The sequence below is a fragment of the Poecilia reticulata genome, chromosome 22 (genome assembly GCF_904066995.2).
Source record: "Poecilia reticulata chromosome 22, P_reticulata-male-v2, whole genome shotgun sequence".
Classification (NCBI taxonomy): domain Eukaryota; kingdom Metazoa; phylum Chordata; class Actinopteri; order Cyprinodontiformes; family Poeciliidae; genus Poecilia; species Poecilia reticulata.
In genome coordinates this window covers 26,196,874-26,214,591 of record NC_088851.1, presented here as the reverse complement: position 1 = coordinate 26,214,591, position 17,718 = coordinate 26,196,874, and the positions used below count along the sequence as shown (strand labels likewise).

Sequence of the window (17,718 nt, the reverse complement as noted above, 5' to 3'; positions counted from 1 at the left end):
TTATAATCCTAGAAGAGTTTTGCAAATACAAAACAGTTACAAAACCTTAAATTTCTAACACAAATGTATTTTTTGCATTATTTCGTATCTTTAGTCTGAAGCTAATTTTTTAGCTTGTTGACTAAATATATAGGTTCCAACCCAAATAGTTTAAAACTGTGACAGTGAAAATGTCCCACTTTTTAAATCTTATTTCAGGCTAAGTAACCCAAATTATTGCTGTTAATTTTTTACTTTTTAATCATCTTTTAAATAAAAATGTCTCAACAAGCAACAAACACAAACCGTTAGTGCAGTTATAAGTTCAAACAGGCTAAATCAGTGCTAAATTGTAGGGATGACATAAAAACTACAGCAAATCTACACAAATACAGTCAACTTGAAGTGCTTGTACATCAGCTAAAACACGTAAAATCAAGCTTATTCTTCTGTTCTACAGTAGTTCTGTTAAAAGACCCAGTTTCTGGTTGAGGCCCGGCCTCAGAGGGTCGGGTTCAGGGCGTCGTAGAGCCGCTGCACGGCCAGCTCCACCATCTCTCTGAGGGAGTCGTCCTCCGAGACGTCGTCCTCGCAGTAAACCGACTGCAGAGGGAAAGCAGACGCTAGCTAAAGCTGCAGCAAAAGCACCATTCTGTCTCCAACGACCAGCCGTCTCACCCGCGTCTCCAAGCTGATGTGGACCGTCTGTCCGTCCACCGTCACAGAAATGACTTTCCCATCGCTGAAGTCCACACAGTCGTCTCCAAACATGTCCCTAAAGTCAGAGACGGGACAATGCACAGTTCAAGACAAACAGCTTTTCCTAAAAATGTCTTCTATTTAAAAGTCAACGTGTCACTCACTGCAGCATGACCTCTAACCGGGTCTGGAAGACATCCATGTCCATAGTGGTGCTCTGCGTCTCCATGACTGCTCATGAAACCAAACGGATCCATGATGTCAGAGCATCAGCTATTTGATGCTTCCACCACTCATAACCAGCAATGCAACAACATCTCTTTATGTGTTTATGCCTTAAGTTCTGTGTTGATATACATTTTAGCTGAAGCTAAAGACAGATCTTTAGTTAGCTGCCACTAGATACTGCGTTAGCATAGCGCTCTCCGGTCTGAAGAGGCTCATGCCCTCTGCTGGCATGGAGGGAAGAAGAAAAACATTTAAAAATTGATTGGAACATTTTTCTTTTAAATCACACATTTTTTATTATATCTTTAAAGTAAAATCTAATCTGTTTCCAATCATTAACACAGATGAGTAGGAGCCACCACCAGAACAGTGGCTCACCTTTCTGAGCCTTTGGGTTGGACTGCACCTCCAGCACCACAGTGGTGACGGCGTCGGCAAACATGTCGTTCAGCGGATTGGCGACCCACTGGCAGAGAAAATGACATACCAGCCATTAATAAAGGGCTTAGTTCATCTGATCTGACCTGACGCTCTCACCTCCAGCACCACCATGCCGACCTCGTGGACCAGAGTGATGCTGTTAAAGATCTTCAGCGTTTTCTTCTCGGTGCCGTCCAGCTCCTCCACGTCCCCTGAGACAGACGGCGAAGACGGGTGAAGCTAAAGCGTCTCGCTCAGACTCAGCAGAGCGCCGGCCGAACGCTGGAGGCTGACCTGTCAGGTTCCTCAGGTGGCAGACGAGCAGCGAGTACGGCCCGGTGAACGGGATGGCCTGGTTCTGCTTCACCGTGCTCATGGCCAGCTCTGTGTACGCTGTGGACACGTCGCCATGGAAACAACTCTCCATTTCTGAAATCTCACCATGTCCTCCATGGATTTCCTGCCAGTCTTTAGGCTGGAGGGGTTCAGCTCTGCTTCTGCTGTCATTTATTTTTAACACATTTAAGGAGGTGGCCAGGTCAGCCATGCCTCCGCCACCGCCGTGCCTCACAGCTGGGATCAGGAACGGTTTCATGCCCTACTTGATCTATGCCGAACCTCTGAATAATTTAGTTTTAGGCTCATTTTTGTCAAAAAGAATATTGTTCCTCCAGAACTCTGTAACAAAGTATTAGGGTCAGGCTTTTTAAAAAAGTTATATTACGAAAAAAAGTCATCATAATTCAAAAATAAAGTCATAAAAATATGAGAATAAAGTAAAGAAATAGTCACAGACTTGCCTAGTTGATAATAATAACTTTTCAAAGTTTTCTCTCTTTTTATATCATAACATTATTATTGGATTTTTTAAAAACTTCTTATCCTGGATGTAATTGTGATAAAAAGCACCAGGACTTTTCTCACAGTGCTGTATGCAGGCATATTATTGGAAAGTTGAGTGGAAGGAAAAACTGATTTAAAAATGCTGCAGAAGGACTTTGACTGGATAAAACAACTTACTGAGTAACTTACTTGAGAGGTCGGATGGGTTCAGGATGTGGTAATTGAAGTTCTTCTTGACCAGTATGCCGGACACCCTCTGACCCTGAGCACATTTCTTATCAGCCAGGGAACCCATCACCTGTGAGGACAACTTTCAGTTTGACAGACTCAGCAAAAACGTCAGTGAGCAGCAGCACAAAGCAAACCCAGAACCTTGGCCAGCTTCTCTCCCCTGAAGTTGAGAGTGACGGCCTCCGTGTTGCGAGGGTTGTGCACCTCGATGTGGACCTGGTCGTTGTCCTCGTACTCCCGGATCAGCGCTGCCTTCAGGCGGGCCATCTCGTTCTGCTCCCCGTGGACCAGGATCTGAGAGCAAACACGTACGGAGTCAGAGAAGGACGAGTGCAGGCGGTTTCCACCTGCCAACCCACCACATGAGGCGGCTTGAGGGCCCGGATGAACTCGCTGGTCTGCTGGTAGTCGGTGTGGGCGGAGAAGGAGATGTAGTCCACCGACATCTTGAGCGGCAGCTTCTGTCCGGACATGGTGGTGATCTCCTCCGGCTCAGACATGATGTGCTGCAGAGGAAACACGCAAACAGGTCTGTTAAATGTCAATAAACTGATGTTATGCCATAGAACTACAGGATAGATTCTACACATAGATCCCACTGGAGGTGATAAGCCGCCATCTTGGTAGGCAAGCGTAGCGCCAAGCATAGCGAACCCATGGGATCAAGATCAGCAAAAAGAAAATATGTGGACATTCTAGACTAATGTGTGAGAGGATCATGTATGAACAAAATGGCTGCTGTCGGGATCGACCCATCTGAATGGAAACATGTCAGGCGATGTGGATCTCCAGCTATGACATAGTTCACCACTTAGTGAACACAAAGACTGCGTGCAGCTAAAAGCTACATTAGCTAAGCTAACTTTGCTAGTTCGCAGTAAGTTCTACAGTAAATATCACTGCTATTTACCTTAGTGCTACACAGAGATTGGTAGGTAGAGAACTCAAAAATCTTAATCCAGTCATAGTTGGAATGTACTTGCGTTGTTTTTAGGTTAGATATAAACGAGGTTAGAGCTTCTCAGCTTGTGGCTTGTTTATTGTTGTTACAGCAACTACATAGCAACTGCCTACCAACATGGCTGTCAGGCACAAAGTTCCAGGAACTATGTATTTGTGGTTCTCATGTGACGTCACACTTCTGGGAACTTTGTAGCTGGCAGCCATCTTGGTAGGTATCTGTACCAACTGCGCCACTGAGCAGCCTCGGTCGGGACCATGAATAAAAAAACAAACATACATTTTAGTTTATTTTATTCTGATTTTTGGGACAAACTATCACAAAGTAGAGATAATTGTCAAGAGGAAGCAAAAAATTATTAATGATAATCTGAAAAGTGCGGCGTGCATTTACATTTTGCTCCCTTCCCTCTCTCATGGTCCTAAATAAAGTTCTGCAGCTGTTTTCTAAGAGATGATAAATGAAGCTAGCGTTAGCTAACCTTAGCTAGCGTTCCCTCCACACAGTACCCAGCGATGATGACGCCGTTCCTCTTATCGGTGCACCAGCTCTCGAACAGCTCCCTGGAGAGGCCGCTCTGCATCATACCCGGCGACGCCATCACCACGCTGGGGCCGATGTCGTCAAAGTGGTCCATGCTCTGGGACAGGACGGAAACTGGGTCATGACCAGCACTGAAGTGGCAAAGCTTTCTCTGCAGTGTCTGCAGGTTCCACCAACTCAATGTAAGACTTTTTAAAAACATTAAGGCTGGAATTTATGGTTTCTGTATCATGACAGAAACATACCGACTTCATCAAACCAACTGGCGATAAAGCAGCATCCATGACAGGCACAAAAAAGCGAGCTAGCTATCAAGGATATGTTAGCGGCTAACTAGTGGTAGCCTCAACTGTCTCAAGTCAAAACGAAGATGTCTGTTTGCCTAACAAAAAAATACATGCAGACATTTTAAGACTGTCTAAGGGCCGCCTGCCTTCAGATTGCTGATGTGTTTGAACACAAAGGGGTTGTTGATGTTGATTGCTTTGCGGATTTTGTCGTTCATTGCGTTGACGTAGGTCTGGTAGACAGCCATGCACTTCTTGGCCAGAGATGAGGCGTAGTAGATGGGGATGTCGTGGAGTTCTGGGTGATTCTGCCAGTATTCATCTGGGAAACAAAACAAGCACACATGCAAACATAATCAATAGTTCAGCACAATGTTTTCTCAGATTAATTGTTCGAAATAAATGTTTCAGAGCAGAATTCAGTTATTACTTCAGACATTTTGTTCATCCAAGTTCAATCTAGAATTTAAGCTATTCTGTCTTATAATAAGAAATCGGTTTAACCTGATAATGTGAGCAAAAATAATACAGACGTGTGTATTTGGTTTAAATTACAGTACTAATTTTAAACAACCCATGATGCAAGATTAATAAACTATCAGACTTTAAAGTTTAGACAATATTAATGTTGCTAAATCAACTTAATGAACTTCAATTTCTGATTTAAAACAATTCTCTAGCTGGTGAACCTTCACTTTCTTCACATGTTTTACAGTGTAACTGATTGGCTCTGCAGAGTGAAGCGAAGTGGGCCGAGACAACAGCCAGGGGGGATTCCTAACCCAGGATGAGCAGCAGCTCCTGGGCCCGTCCCAGGGCGAACACAGGAATCAGGCAGCGGCCCTCCCGGTTGACGATGTCGTGCACCGTGTTGCAGAAGCGAGCCTCGCGCTCCTCCCTCTTCTCATGGATGTGAGTCCCGTAGGTCGACTCCTGCAGTCAGAGACAAAACCGCTCTGCTTCTGCTTTCAAGACGCTTCAATGTTTCAGATCCTCAAACTGTTTTAATATCAAAGAAAACCAGAGTGAATACAAAAATAAAAATAAAAAAATATCCAAACTAACCTGGTGCTGTAATCCACCTAATGTGGATTACAGATTTTAAAGGGTTTCCAGATTAACTTTGACCCTCTCTGCTTTGCAAAATTGGTCCTGTAACTGCATCTAAATCAAATTGAAGTCCACACTTTGACTAGGCCACTCCAAAAACTCCACTTTGTTCTTTCTGGCGCTGTCAATCACCCTTGTGTATGCTGTAGGCTGCCATGAACCCTCAGGCTAGTTGACGGTGTGCAAATGGTTTTTCTGGAACGGTAAACTGTTTTCTGGCATTAGAACAATTAGCATCGTGTACAGGAGCATGATTGAAAACACTGAGACCCGCCTCCTGGCTCTGATTGGTTGTTTTTGACCTAGAGGTGCATTTTTGCACATTGCTATATTAGCCACTGCAGCTATCTGTCACAATGTAGTGACTGTTCTAATAAATATGTAAACTACTGCAGCTTTAATGAATGAAATGTAAAACTTGTTGTTTGTATTTACTCTGATCTGAAATCTGTGTGACAAAAAAGCAAAAACAGACCAAATCTGCACAAATGATTTTGATTTGTTACAACCTTGGAGTATCGTTATGATGTAACAGGGATCTGATGTCATACTATGATTAAGATGTCAGGTTTGACACTCGGGATCTCCGCTGCCATCAGGTGTCTGTCTTCCTGTCTGGAGAAGTCGCCTGTGTACAGCAGCTTCGAAGAGACAAAATGCAACTTGTAATTTAAATATTACATTTTCCACGGCAGCATTTCCACACAGGCTGTGGATTATTTACTTTAACTCCAGCTATTTCGATCATGAACATGGCCGCTCCCAGCACATGGCCAGCATGGTAGCACCAGAACTTGATCCCAGCCACTTCCTTCACCTCATGGAAGTTGATGGTCTCGATTTTATCCATGCTGTCCTCCAGGTCGGTCTCAGTGTACAGCATGTCATCTGCAGAGATGTTACTGCACATAAAACAATTAAAAAAAACATTATTTTTAAAAACAGTCTTCAGCCACTTCAAAATAAGAGCATGAACATAACCGTCTAGCTACTCAATAACAAAACTTCAACATAGATGTTAAACTTTATTCAACAGAAAGTTTACAAAACAGAAAAGTGAATTAGTGCGTTGGAATGTATCTGGAAAAACTCATCTTGAGGAAGCTAACTGTGCTAAATGTTTTCAAAACTAGCAAAAATGCTAAATGCTAAACAGAAAATTTGCTGTAGCAACTGGGACACATTCAACCCAAAGCACTGGAGTTTCAGAGATGACGTGAAGATGAACAGAACTAAATCCAGGACAATCCTGGAACTAAATCTGCTAGCAGCTGCAGAAAATCTGAGACTGGGATGAGATTTTTCTCCATAGAAATAAAAACCTTGCATCTTTTATCCACTGGTTTACATCAATCTAGCACACAAAATCCAGTGAGGACCTGAATATAACTGACAATCAGTGGCAAGACTTGAAAAATAAATGTTCACAGGTGGTCTCCATCCAATCCAGAACGGGCAAAATCTAAATCTGCAGACGTGCAAACGTGGTGGATGCCTTTGCAAAATGTAACATGCTAGCATAGCATGGCCGTCCCCACCTGACTTTGACGTAGTCTGACAGCAGCCAGCGGTAGATGGCCTTGGTGGCGTGCGTCATGAATGTCCGCCCCTTAAAGCTGGTTTTCTGGAGGAACCAGGGCAGAGCGCCGCAGTGATCCAGGTGAAAACTGATGACAGGGCATGAGTGTCAACTTCAGATTATAACTTGGAGGTTACAACCAGCGTGAAACATGTGGAGGGAAATGCCAAGAATTTATTACTGTTAAATAGTGGAGAAAGTAAAAAAAAAGGCTCACTGGCTGATGAGGAGGAGGTCGATCTCCGCGGGGTCGATCAGGTCGATATAGGGAAGAGCATCCATTCCCTCCAAACCCGGATGGATGCCGCAGTCCAGCTGATAAACACAAACAATCCTCTATTTATAATCTAAACACCACGATGTGCTCGATCCGGCTTGGAGGAAGATCCTCTTTGCATCTTCAAATTGGGCCTCCGTCTCTTTAAGAAGCTCCTGTTCTTTCTGAAACTTCGCCTTCAGGAAGTCGTCACAACATGGCTCCTCTATTAACCCTTTAGCAACGTTTTTAACAGCGATGCTCTGAGAAGTGGCTCGTATAATGAGCTAATTGCTGCTGGCTAGTCTGAAGGAGCTGAGGGGGGCGGAGCTGCGCCTTGAAGGCGGAGCTAGGTCCACCCAGGCGTTTTGTTCTGCTGAATGGTTGCCATGGAGATTAAATGATTTCTCAAACATTAAGAATCAAGGCAACACTTGACATATGTTTATAAAGAGGGAATAACTTTATATATTACATTTATATAAAGCTTTACATCATGTAGTTGCATGAAAGGTCAGAAAAGTGAATTTTACGTGGTTCTGCCCCTTTAAATGTTGTTGTAAATTCATATCAGTTCCTCAACTACGACCCCAAAACCTCTACTCCATAGTATCTTAGCTTTCTAACCATAAAGTCAGAGTTTTTACATTTTAACATATCTGCGACTAAAACATTACTTTGTGAGAAACTGAGCTGTACATTTGAAACATAAAAAATGTCATAAAAGGTCCAATAAATCTGTAATGTAAACGTTTACATTCTTAAATGTAATTAAAACAATAAAACACTTTATTTTACCGTGAGTACTTTTACAAGACAACCAAAAATATTTATTTGAAGTTATGATTATATAAAACCATCTTAAATGAGTTTCTGCCACCATCAACAGACTCTGGAGATATCTGGATGATCTGGTTATGATAAGATTTAATATCCTTTAATAAAATATTTTAAATTTGAACTGAAACATGCAGTGAGGATCTTTGACCACTAGAGGGCAGCACTGATTGTGAAAACAGAAAAATGAACGTTATGCTTCATCAATAGCATCTTATTAGGAAGACTATGGGAAATAACGTGATTTTTATTTAACATTATTTTCTAGACACGTGTTTTCATCAAGCTCCAAATTATAAATGCTTCTGAAAATAGCATAAAGATCGCATTACAATTAAAACAAATGATTATTTTCTCAATTTGAAATGAATCTCTATACGTCAACTTTTTAAAATTTCCTTAGCATTTCCTCTGCTTGTTATTACAAATAAAAGAGAAACCAGCAGCTTCTCATATTTACCATAATTTTCCTCCCTTTGAACTCCAGGATTATACAAGATCTCCCAACCTCCTGCCCTGCGCCTCTGCAGCATGACGGAAAACAAATAATATGTAACATCATAACATTTTCAAACGATTTTATTTAGGAAATGGTAAAAAGCTGAATCAGGTCGTCAGAAATAAGCAAATTAAATAATTTTATCTCACAGAGGGCGGATGAGGAGCTGGTCGCTTTCCTCAGCAGGGACCACCATGTCTGCTTTTCGCTTCGACGCCATTACGCTTCAATTATACGGCTTAAATACCTTCAATTACACAATAATACAAATAAAATCGGTATACTGGGGTAATAATAAATGAACAGTGTGGCTCAGGGTCCGTCTGGAAACAACACTTCTTGAAAACAGTTCCGTAAAATGTCGGCATCACGTTTACATGTAGAAATTATGTTGGACTTGTTATAAATATTTCCTTAGCGTATAAATATCGCATTAATATAAATTCTAGTAATTTTAATGTTGACTGATTTAATTAAATGATTTTTTATTATTATTATTATTTTTAGTTTGGTTGCGTCCCCTTTAAGGCGGCTTGGGTGTCGGCTCAAAGAGGAACCGAAGAGTCAAAACTGGAAACTAGTTGAAAGAAGAAAAACATCCAAAACAAACATCTGAAGTTTGGCGGTTCGGACAGGTAAGTCGTGACTGACCCGGTTCCGAGCAGAGGGTCCGGTTCGGTTCTGCGGTTCTGTTAAAACTCCAGCTGTAAATAAACGTGTTGCTGCGGAAGGAGTTTCATTTAGAAACATGTTGCTGAAATTTAACGGGCTTCAGCAGGAAGCAGCAACCTAGAGCTGGTTTTAACTCTGGTTCTGGTTCTGGTCCACCACCGGTCCATTCCGTCTGGTTCCAGACACTAAATCAGATGATACGGACCTGCAGTTTGATCCAGCCGCAGACCTCAGTGCAGTAAGTAGTGCAGACTTTGGAAGCAGAAGGAAAGTAATACATAGTTTTCATTTATTTTACCCCCGAAAAATCTAAAAAGTGTGGCGTGCTTTTGTACTTAAAGATGCACAACTGAAAACTGAAAGTTCTACCAGACATTTTAGACAGAAAATGTCAGTGGAAATCAGTTTTCAAGTCTCAACATTCCCATATCATGACTCTCCCTCCATCGTGTTACACAGCAGATTCAGGGTGATGCAGTTAGATGTTTTCCTACATATAATCTGTATTTAGAAAGTTCAGGTTCTGAGGTTTCTCATTTCTTTGTCTTTTAAACCTACGTATTTTAAAATTTTGAACTACTTTCTACATCAATTTATTTGAAAGCTTTGAGTTCAGTGGCAGAAACTTTTATTACCAGATAACATGTTATAACTTTATTACCACATAATAAACATGTTCAATAATCCTCTCTTTTGAGTATAAGAAAATATGCAACATTTTATTTCATTCCCACATTTCTTATGGTTTCTACGGTTCCTTTGGTCTTTTTCTTGTCAGAAACATTTTCATTTCTTGCTGGCTTGAAGAGTAAAGCAGCTCGATACATTCAACTGAAATAACATTAAAAAAATTATCTTAACTTATATTTTACTTTTAAAAATGATTGAAAAACAGAAAGATTTCTGATGAAAATAGGCCTCTCACGATAAATTTCGCTGGACGAGAAATTGAGAATGTATCGCGATAAACGATAATATTGTTGTTTTTAATGGCATAATAATGGAAGAACACTTTCTCCGATCAATAAACTTTAACACTGGAACTGGAAGACATTTTAAATATCCAAAACAAATAAAAAAAGCAACAAATAAAATTATGTAAACAAAATTATCCTTCAAGAAAAGGCTAGTTGCTCCACACTGAGGATTTTTATCATCCAGTTTTGATTTATTATGTGATTAATTGATTTATTGCGGTAGGAATAGAAGAAACAATAGAAGAAAAATGAAAGAGCAAAAAAAGGATAATGATAAATTTTTTTATTTTTGCACATTTTCTTATAATGCAACCTTTCACAGCGCCCCCTGGTGGCGGCCAAGGTGTAGAACGCCGCAGCGCTTCTGCCGTTGATCCGTTTGTTTTGTGGCGATGCAGGTCAGCGGGCCTGAGGCTTCGGATGCGGTCGCCATGGTGAAGGATGTTTCGGAAAGTGAAGAAGCGGCACAGCAGCAGCAGCTCACAGAGCAGTGAGATCAGCACCAAGAGCAAGGCACGAAGAGACGACGCGCTCCATTACGCCAGAACCAGAACCTCCCGGTGCCGTTCTAACCCAGCTCTTTGTCCCTCCACAGTCCGTCGACTCCAGTTTGGGAGGACTGTCCAGGTCCAGCACCGTCGCCAGCCTCGACACCGACTCAAACAAGAGCTCAGGTCAGAGGCAACGCCGTGAGGATGAGCTAAAACTTGGCGCAGGTTCTGTTCTCTGTCTGCTAACCGAAGCCGATTCCCCGCAGGAAACAACGCGTCGGAAACATGCGCCGAGTTCCGGGTGAAATACGTCGGATCCATCGAGAACCTGCAGTTTGAGATGAGCAAAACCCTCCAGGAGCCTCTGGACCTCATCAGTTACATCGATGCTGCGCAGGTAAGAAACCAAAATTAGTGACAATAGGCTACAACAGAGATGTGCAAACGTTTAACCATCAGGGCCAAAATTAGTGGTGCACCAGCTGCAATTTTCTGGCTGATTACCGATCTTTAAAACGCCTGACCGGCCCATTCCAGTTTTGGCCAAAACCATTTTTTAGTCTGAAATGTCACAAGAAAATCGCTGAGTTGGGAACAGAGGGGCGATTATTGTTACCTGTAAACATGCAGACCTGGTGGGCGGAGCTTACAGTCAAACACTGCAGAGCAGAGGAGGACAGTGGTTGGTTTTTAAACCTTTGGTGAGGTAGATGAGATCTGCGGATAAGATCAGCTTCACATGTAAGCATCGGCCAATCACTGATCTCCAAAACTCAAGGAAATCGGCCAGCCGATAAATCGGTGCAAATCATCAAGTCGAAACCACATGGGGCAAAACAAACATGTCATATTTGGTGTAAGAACTAAATATTCTGCATTTCTTCACAGCAAGATGGAAAACTGCCGTTTGTTCCCGGAGATGAGGAGATGGTCCTGGGAGTGTCCAAGCACGGGGTCAAAGTGGCGTCAGTAGACCAGTGTGTGAGTAGCACAGCTACCATTTGATTTTAAAAACAAAACGCAGTTTAGTTTTCTCACATGCAAAGGTAAAACATATTTATAAAGATTTTTTTACCAGCTCAGTCTGTTTTGCTTGAATGTTATTGGATTAACCAGTTAATAATGGGACAGTAAAAGGTGCCTAATGGGAGATTTTCTTCAGAGAATCTGAACCAGGTGAAGCTGAAATGCCACTTGAAGGATTCTGTGTAGATCACAGAAGGTTTTCCATCTCAAATGCAAAATGTATATAAATACATGTGTATATTTCGTAATTTTTATTTAATTACTGCTCTGAGTGTTTCAGGAATTGGCATGTTTTTCAGTCTGTAAACACTCATCGATTAATCAAATTCTTAAAGACCTGATGATCAACCAATTGATTGATCGCTAAATGAGCTGATGATTGAATCAATAACTAATTTAGCTGACAATTAACCAATTAATGACTAATCAGTTGTTATCTGACGATTAGTTGATCAATCATTTAATCACGACTAATCAGTAAGTAAATGACCCGATGGTTAGATGATTAATCAGTCACGAATCCCTTCATGGACTCGGTGGGTTTGTCGTGTCCTCTGGGCAGGACGTGCTGCATCGACACCCTCTCTACCTGATCGTTCGCATGCTGTGCTACGACGACGGCCTGGGCGCCGGGAAGAACCTGCTGGCTCTGACGACCACCGACACCAAGCAGCAGCAGTGCAGCATCTGGGTGTACCAGTGCAGCAGCTCGGTAAGTGCTTTTAAATATTAACGCAGCCGCTGGGGTTCGTTTTCATCGTCAACTGATCCGTCTGTGTCTGAACAGGAGCAAGCTCAGAACATCTGCAAGGTGCTGTCGGCCTCTTTCGACTGCGCCCTGTCGTCAAACAAACCCTGACGCTGCTCCGCTTGTACACCCATCAGCCACCGCCGGCGTAGCATTAGCTTACCCAGGATGCACCTGCTTTGTAGCAGAAGGTATCCAGGCGGCTGCGTCTGGTCACCTTTCAGTGTTTTAAATATTTAACCAACCCGTGGTCGGCGGATTTACTGTGAGTGTTTTATTTACCCCCTCATTGAATGTATTTCTGTTTACTTTTGTATTTTCAAACTAAACACCAAAAAGTGGAGCATTTCTAAAAAGTGATTCAATATAAATTGAAATGCTAAATGGTACAAAATGCTCCAGCCCGTCTGCAGTAGATGGGAAACATTAATCGGCACCAAAACAACAGGGTACAAGTTCAAAGGTTGCTCCTCTCTGAGGAAACGATCATCATGTTGTTTTCCTCATGACAGTATTGGTACAGTCACTTTTTAAAGCCCGTTTTTAGATTTTTAGTTTAATTGGTAAAAACATTTGGTACCAAATCCTTGTTTTTATTTCATTTATTGCAGTGATTATGTCTGCAGATAATCTGTTTTATGTGCATGTTGCGGGACTTCTGTTTACAGTTGTGGACTTCATGTTGTACGATAAGTTTTCTGTTTCACTTTGTTCAAAATGTGAGAAAAAAATAAATGACTTGATGTGGTGCTTTTTATGTGAGATTTTGAGTGATTTTTAATTTTTAAAACCAACTAAATTCAGTCGAATTGGATGGAATGAATCCAGCTTCAGTTAGATTTAGGTCCTTTCTTTGACTAGGCCAACCTTACACGGTAATATACTACAGGAAGGTGAACCATTACCTCAGCCTTAAGTTATTCACATTGTAAAACCAGTTTTCTTTATTTGTACTGCTCAGATTCTCTATACAAATGAACCAAAAGCAACCCCACAGAATGATGCTGCTACTACCATGTTTTCCTGTGGAGTAGGTGTGTTAGCTGTGTTAAACTTAATGCACTAATCAAACAACGCTAATGCTAAAGCAGTAGTTCCGCTAGTACGCTATGCCAATATGGCACTTATGCTAACTTGAAAACACTAATCAAACAGTTTGGCTAACACTAAAGTGCTACATAAACATGAGTAGCAGAAGCTAATGCTGAAGCGCTAATCCAACATATTACTGCTGCTAATGCGCTACATTTTATGTTTGAAAGTTTGTTTGTTCATGTGTTTTTCTGTACATTTCATTCGTTTGTTGTATATGTGCCACTTGCTCAGTTTCTTAAAAACAAAGAAATTTAAGAACATGGGGAGGAAACAGACCTGCAAAAACAGTCTTCACTCATTTCAAAATGCGAGCATAAATATAAACATCTGGCCAACTGTAGAATTAAGTCCAAAACCAAAACTTCAGAGATGATGGACTTTACTCAACTGAACGTTTACAAAGCAGCCAAGTAAGTTGGCTGGTTTGTAAACCAGAAAAGTAATTTATGAGAAGCCAACTGTGCTAAAAGTTAGCAAAAATGCTAAGTGAAAAATTAGCTCCCCTATTAGCGTAGCGTCCGTCACTGCTTCTGAAGCCAAAAACAGAATAATCGTGTTTACGCCGAGGTTAATTTTCTAATGAGGTAACATTTGAAGGCAATTAGTTGCATCAGATTTTATTCAGGGCTATCAGAGTGCAGGAATAACACTTTTCAGATGTTTAAAACTATGTAATATTGCCCTTTCACTTAATTACTCACCACTATGTGTTGGTATAACCCAAATAAAAAGTGATTGTAATGGGCCAAAGTTCTGGGGTTGTAAATACTTAAGCAAAGCATTCCAGATGCATTTATTGGGGTTTTGATTGGCTTCATATTTTTTTCAACTCTATCTGTCTGGATTTGACCGTATTTTGGCAGAAGGTGATGTGTGCATTTTTAAATTCTCACCAGTAGAGGGAGCCCTTAGTGCATTATTTTAAAGCTTTGAAAACGTGTTTTTGTTTTTGCCTGCTTGGTGGGAAAAAACTGGTTGCAGTTATACAGTAAATGAGTCAATTAAAAACTCCAAACAATCACACAAAGCCTTATGACATTATTCCATAATTTATTTTTCCAGTTGAACTTTTCCCATTCCCTTGCACTTTAGGAGTCAGGTTAGTGGTGACCAGTTTGCCTCATGGCGGCAGTTCGCTGGAAGACATTAACCGCTCTGACCTCTTAAATACTCAAACAAAACCCAAATCTATTTACATAAATAGGTGATTACATCTTGTTTCCAGTGAGTTCTTACATTGAACGAAGAGACAGATCCTCTTCTTGTCATTCACAAATCCATGGAAGGCTCTGATTTCAGGTTAAATGCTTAAATATCAACAATATGAACAATAAGTTGCTCTGCAACTACGATGACGTTAATTACACTGTATTTCTAAAAGCATCTACATCTCATGAGCCCAAACAGCGAGGACCTTCCTGGGTGGTCGTGTTGAGGGTCTCAGGCTTGATGCAGACTAAAGTAAGCAGCCTGTTACTAAAGACAACAGCTCTCCCACTTTACTTCACATTCCAACAGTTTTAAATCTCTTCTTGTAACATGCAGCTTATTATGCACAGACGACTCATCACCTCCAACACAAACGTCTCATTCTTTTCATATGAAATGAGAACTAAAGACCTTCATCATTCATCAAGAACGCAACAACCAGCTTGTTTAGAAGTTGCTGTCTGACCTAAAGGAATGGGGCGGTTACCGGCGGAGGCCTGGTTTTGAGTGGATACTATCTGAGCTTGTAGCCCATCAATATAATAACCTAACAGTGGCTGTTGGCAATATAGGCACTACAACCGTCCTCCCAGGCTGCCATTCCACCAGTGGGTAACATAAACAAACAAAACGTTTGTCAACTGAAACCAGAATGAGTTTTCTATTGCTTCCCCTGCTTGTTTTTGCACAGTTAAAACACCGTCTAGCCAGCTATCGATGGCGGTGTTTGCATGTGATATCTGAAAGATTCTGTTTCACACTTATAATGAACAGATATTATAACTGTAATAATTATTTTCTGTTTAAATAAAAGCTGCTTGACCATTCTGATACATTTCTGTTTGACTACGAGTCTCATACCCAAGCCGATGGTAGACCACTACATGAAACTAAAACAGGTGTGTGTGTGAGAGAGAGATGCATTAGCTGGCTGTAGCTTGGAGAATACTCAGGTTAATTTAGCACCATTAGGAAAATCCTCCACACAGGAGCGTCACTAAAGATCTACAAACACTGCATCTACATGTACAGGTATGGAATGTAAGCATGTTGTCCAAGTTCACATTTTGAGGTGTTAAAATCGATTTCTCTGCACAATGCGGCTCTAGAGATGAAATAAACACTGTTTATGTGACCTTCATTTTGTTAAAACATGGTTTGTGACGGAAAGAGTTTGTTTATTGCCAAAGATTGTTCAGTGAAAACATTAATTTCTTTAGATTCTGAGTGAGGAGCTGAACCTCATGGGTCCTCAGACGGATGGCTGGCGACTAACGCAGCATCTCGTGACGCCTCCAGAGGACCCAAGCGGTCCGTCAGTCGGTGATGAAGAGGACGAAGGTGACGGGGAAGGCGCCTCTTCTCATTGGATCTCCTTCAATGTGGCCCAGCTGTGCAGAAGAAAGACAGAAAGAAGGTTAGAAAAGAACTGAAGACCAAATGGAGGAAAAAATAAACAGCTTTTACTGAATTAGACCATCTAAAAACACTATTTATGAAGATGTAAAAAACACTAAATAAATAGTGTTTTTTATTGCAGCACCATTATCTCACACAGAAAATTTAGAAAAATCTAAATTTTAAGGAAAAATTACCAACAAAGTGATTAGTCCCCTGACGATATATGGCTTTCGTTTCTCTGGGGTATAAATATGACGTGAAACAGTCCGTGTGCCACTAGCCAGTAGAGGAAGCTAATCTTCAAAGATCAACAGCAGCAAAGTGTGACATCTTGTGGTCTCCACAGAAACCATTAGACGCCAAAGGAAGCCATTTGGTTGGGAAGCATGAAAGGTTAAAATTTTTCCATCCTACAGTACCAAAAGTAAGCAGAGTTTGCTCACCTCTACTGGGGCTTCAACAGTCCGTGTTCACACAGCAGGTCTTGATGCTTAAATACAATTTCTTGCTGATAACCTGTTTTTTATCTGCATGGTCATTCTTTCTACTACGGTAATTAAATGTGACCGCAATTAGACTTCTGTGTAAACTGCTTAAAGCAGCGCTCCGTTTACGGCAGTAAAGATGGCTGCTGCTGACCATGGATGGGTTATAAAGTTGTTCAGAGTGACAGGTTGGTTTCCAGCTCAGAACCAGACGAAGGAAGCTGATAAAACGAAAGAACAGCTTACAACAACGGCCTTTAGTGCAACACTGGCTGCAGCTTCTGGAGAGAAATCTGTTTGGATGTAATGCTCTTGATTGACACAGATTTATTTTATAATTATAATTTTTTCAGTTATTGCTTACATCCAGATTTACTGTGTTGGATAAAATGTGTCATGGCCGTCAGACTGCAGACGCTTTTAAAACAATGCAATGTGATTCAGTTCCACATGTGGGAGTGGCACAAATCACATCTCATTAGGGTGAAAAGTTTGGAATTGGGCAGTGAAAAAGTCTGGCGCATTTTCTGTGCTTTGTTAACGTAGACTAAATGGATAAATATGTAGAAAAATCCCCTCATGCCCACTGTTCAGTATGGCGCGGGATCTGTCACTAATCTGTTGAATTATCAGAACATTTTAAATAAAACTTTCCTGGACTTGGCCTGTAAACTAAAACTGGGACATCATTGGGTCATTAAATAGAAATAAATTAAATATTAAATGTATGCAAATTATATTATTAGGATCCAAAACGTGGCCAAACCAAGTTATAAATATCTCAAACACAAAATCAACCACTTTAGACCCCAGATCCTCTGCAGCCTCATTGCTGCCCTGCTGGCAAAAGAAGGTTATTAACAGCAGTAATAAACGCCTTTGGCTAAGTGGGCTCATTTAATTAAAGCTGATATTTCTCAGTGTGATGTTATGGTGTTGCAATAAAAGATACATTAATTTTAAGCCTTTTCACAGATCTTTCCCAGACCAGCCATCAAATGTGGCTGGACGTTAGATCCCTGCTGCAAACGCACACAAACACACGACTGGTTGGTTTTAATGAATAACCATTTTCACTCAGATGATCCAACACTAATTAATTCAAAACCAAATCATCTGACTAAGTTGTGATAAATGGCTAA

At 41.1% G+C, this 17,718-nt stretch overlaps 3 protein-coding genes across 7 annotated transcripts in view; 1 reads left to right on the top strand and 2 right to left on the bottom strand.

Annotated features, from left to right (window-relative positions):
* Positions 1-222: 222 nt before the first annotated feature.
* Positions 223-8,822, bottom strand: LOC103459943 (cleavage and polyadenylation specificity factor subunit 3). 3 transcript variants are annotated; one of them, XM_008401884.3, is made up of 18 exons: positions 8,622-8,821; positions 8,434-8,497; positions 7,098-7,195; positions 6,840-6,968; positions 6,026-6,203; positions 5,853-5,942; positions 4,974-5,124; positions 4,338-4,513; positions 3,843-4,001; positions 2,760-2,906; positions 2,542-2,694; positions 2,359-2,467; positions 1,621-1,719; positions 1,444-1,538; positions 1,285-1,372; positions 843-909; positions 658-754; positions 223-582 (listed from the first exon to the last, which is right to left on the bottom strand). In XM_008401884.3, the coding sequence occupies exons 1-18, from the start codon at positions 8,690-8,692 to the stop codon at positions 481-483; spliced, it is 2,073 nt and encodes a 690-aa protein (XP_008400106.1). In that variant the 5' UTR covers positions 8,693-8,821; the 3' UTR covers positions 223-480. The 3 variants fall into 3 exon arrangements, with proteins under 3 accessions (XP_008400106.1, XP_081458994.1, XP_081458995.1); XM_081602868.1 differs by lacking the exons at positions 223-582; positions 658-754; positions 843-909 and adding an exon at positions 938-1,130 and having other exon boundaries at positions 8,622-8,822; XM_081602869.1 differs by lacking the exons at positions 223-582; positions 658-754; positions 843-909 and adding an exon at positions 938-1,127 and having other exon boundaries at positions 8,622-8,822.
* A 142-nt stretch (positions 8,823-8,964) lies between these two features.
* On the top strand, positions 8,965-13,143 carry itgb1bp1 (integrin beta 1 binding protein 1). Of its 2 annotated transcripts, XM_008401883.3 has the most exons (7): positions 8,965-9,107; positions 10,520-10,634; positions 10,717-10,795; positions 10,879-11,009; positions 11,501-11,593; positions 12,201-12,350; positions 12,426-13,143. In XM_008401883.3, exons 2-7 carry the CDS (start codon positions 10,563-10,565, stop codon positions 12,495-12,497), a joined length of 597 nt encoding a protein of 198 aa, XP_008400105.1. In that variant the 5' UTR covers positions 8,965-9,107; positions 10,520-10,562; the 3' UTR covers positions 12,498-13,143. The 2 variants fall into 2 exon arrangements, with proteins under 2 accessions (XP_008400105.1, XP_081458998.1); XM_081602872.1 differs by lacking the exon at positions 8,965-9,107 and having other exon boundaries at positions 10,521-10,611; positions 10,749-10,795.
* Positions 13,144-14,511: 1,368 nt separating this feature from the next.
* The window catches only part of asap2a (ArfGAP with SH3 domain, ankyrin repeat and PH domain 2a), a 40,153-nt gene continuing 36,946 nt past the window's right edge, over positions 14,512-17,718 (bottom strand). For both annotated transcript variants that reach the window (XM_081602866.1, XM_081602867.1), the window contains one exon: positions 14,512-16,081. In XM_081602866.1, the coding sequence (XP_081458992.1) occupies positions 16,007-16,081 (75 nt within the window). In that variant the 3' untranslated portion in view covers positions 14,512-16,006. The remainder of the gene's footprint in view (positions 16,082-17,718) is intronic.

Bases quoted from the DNA above. Each gene is read 5' to 3' on its own strand.
- LOC103459943 (XM_008401884.3), bottom strand. From the start codon at position 8,692: ATGGCGTCGAAGCGAAAAGCAGACATGGTGGTCCCTGCTGAGGAAAGC. The intron at 2,468-2,541 runs GTTCTGGGTTTG...TTGTCCTCACAG, and splicing joins GGGGAGAGAAGCTGGCCAAG to GTGATGGGTTCCCTGGCTGA. The intron at 755-842 runs GTGAGTGACACG...CTCTGACTTTAG, and splicing joins CGGTTAGAGGTCATGCTGCA to GGACATGTTTGGAGACGACT.
- itgb1bp1 (XM_008401883.3), top strand. From the start codon at position 10,563: ATGTTTCGGAAAGTGAAGAAGCGGCACAGCAGCAGCAGCTCACAGAGC. The intron at 10,796-10,878 runs GTCAGAGGCAAC...GATTCCCCGCAG, and splicing joins CGACTCAAACAAGAGCTCAG to GAAACAACGCGTCGGAAACA. The intron at 11,594-12,200 runs GTGAGTAGCACA...TCCTCTGGGCAG, and splicing joins TGGCGTCAGTAGACCAGTGT to GACGTGCTGCATCGACACCC.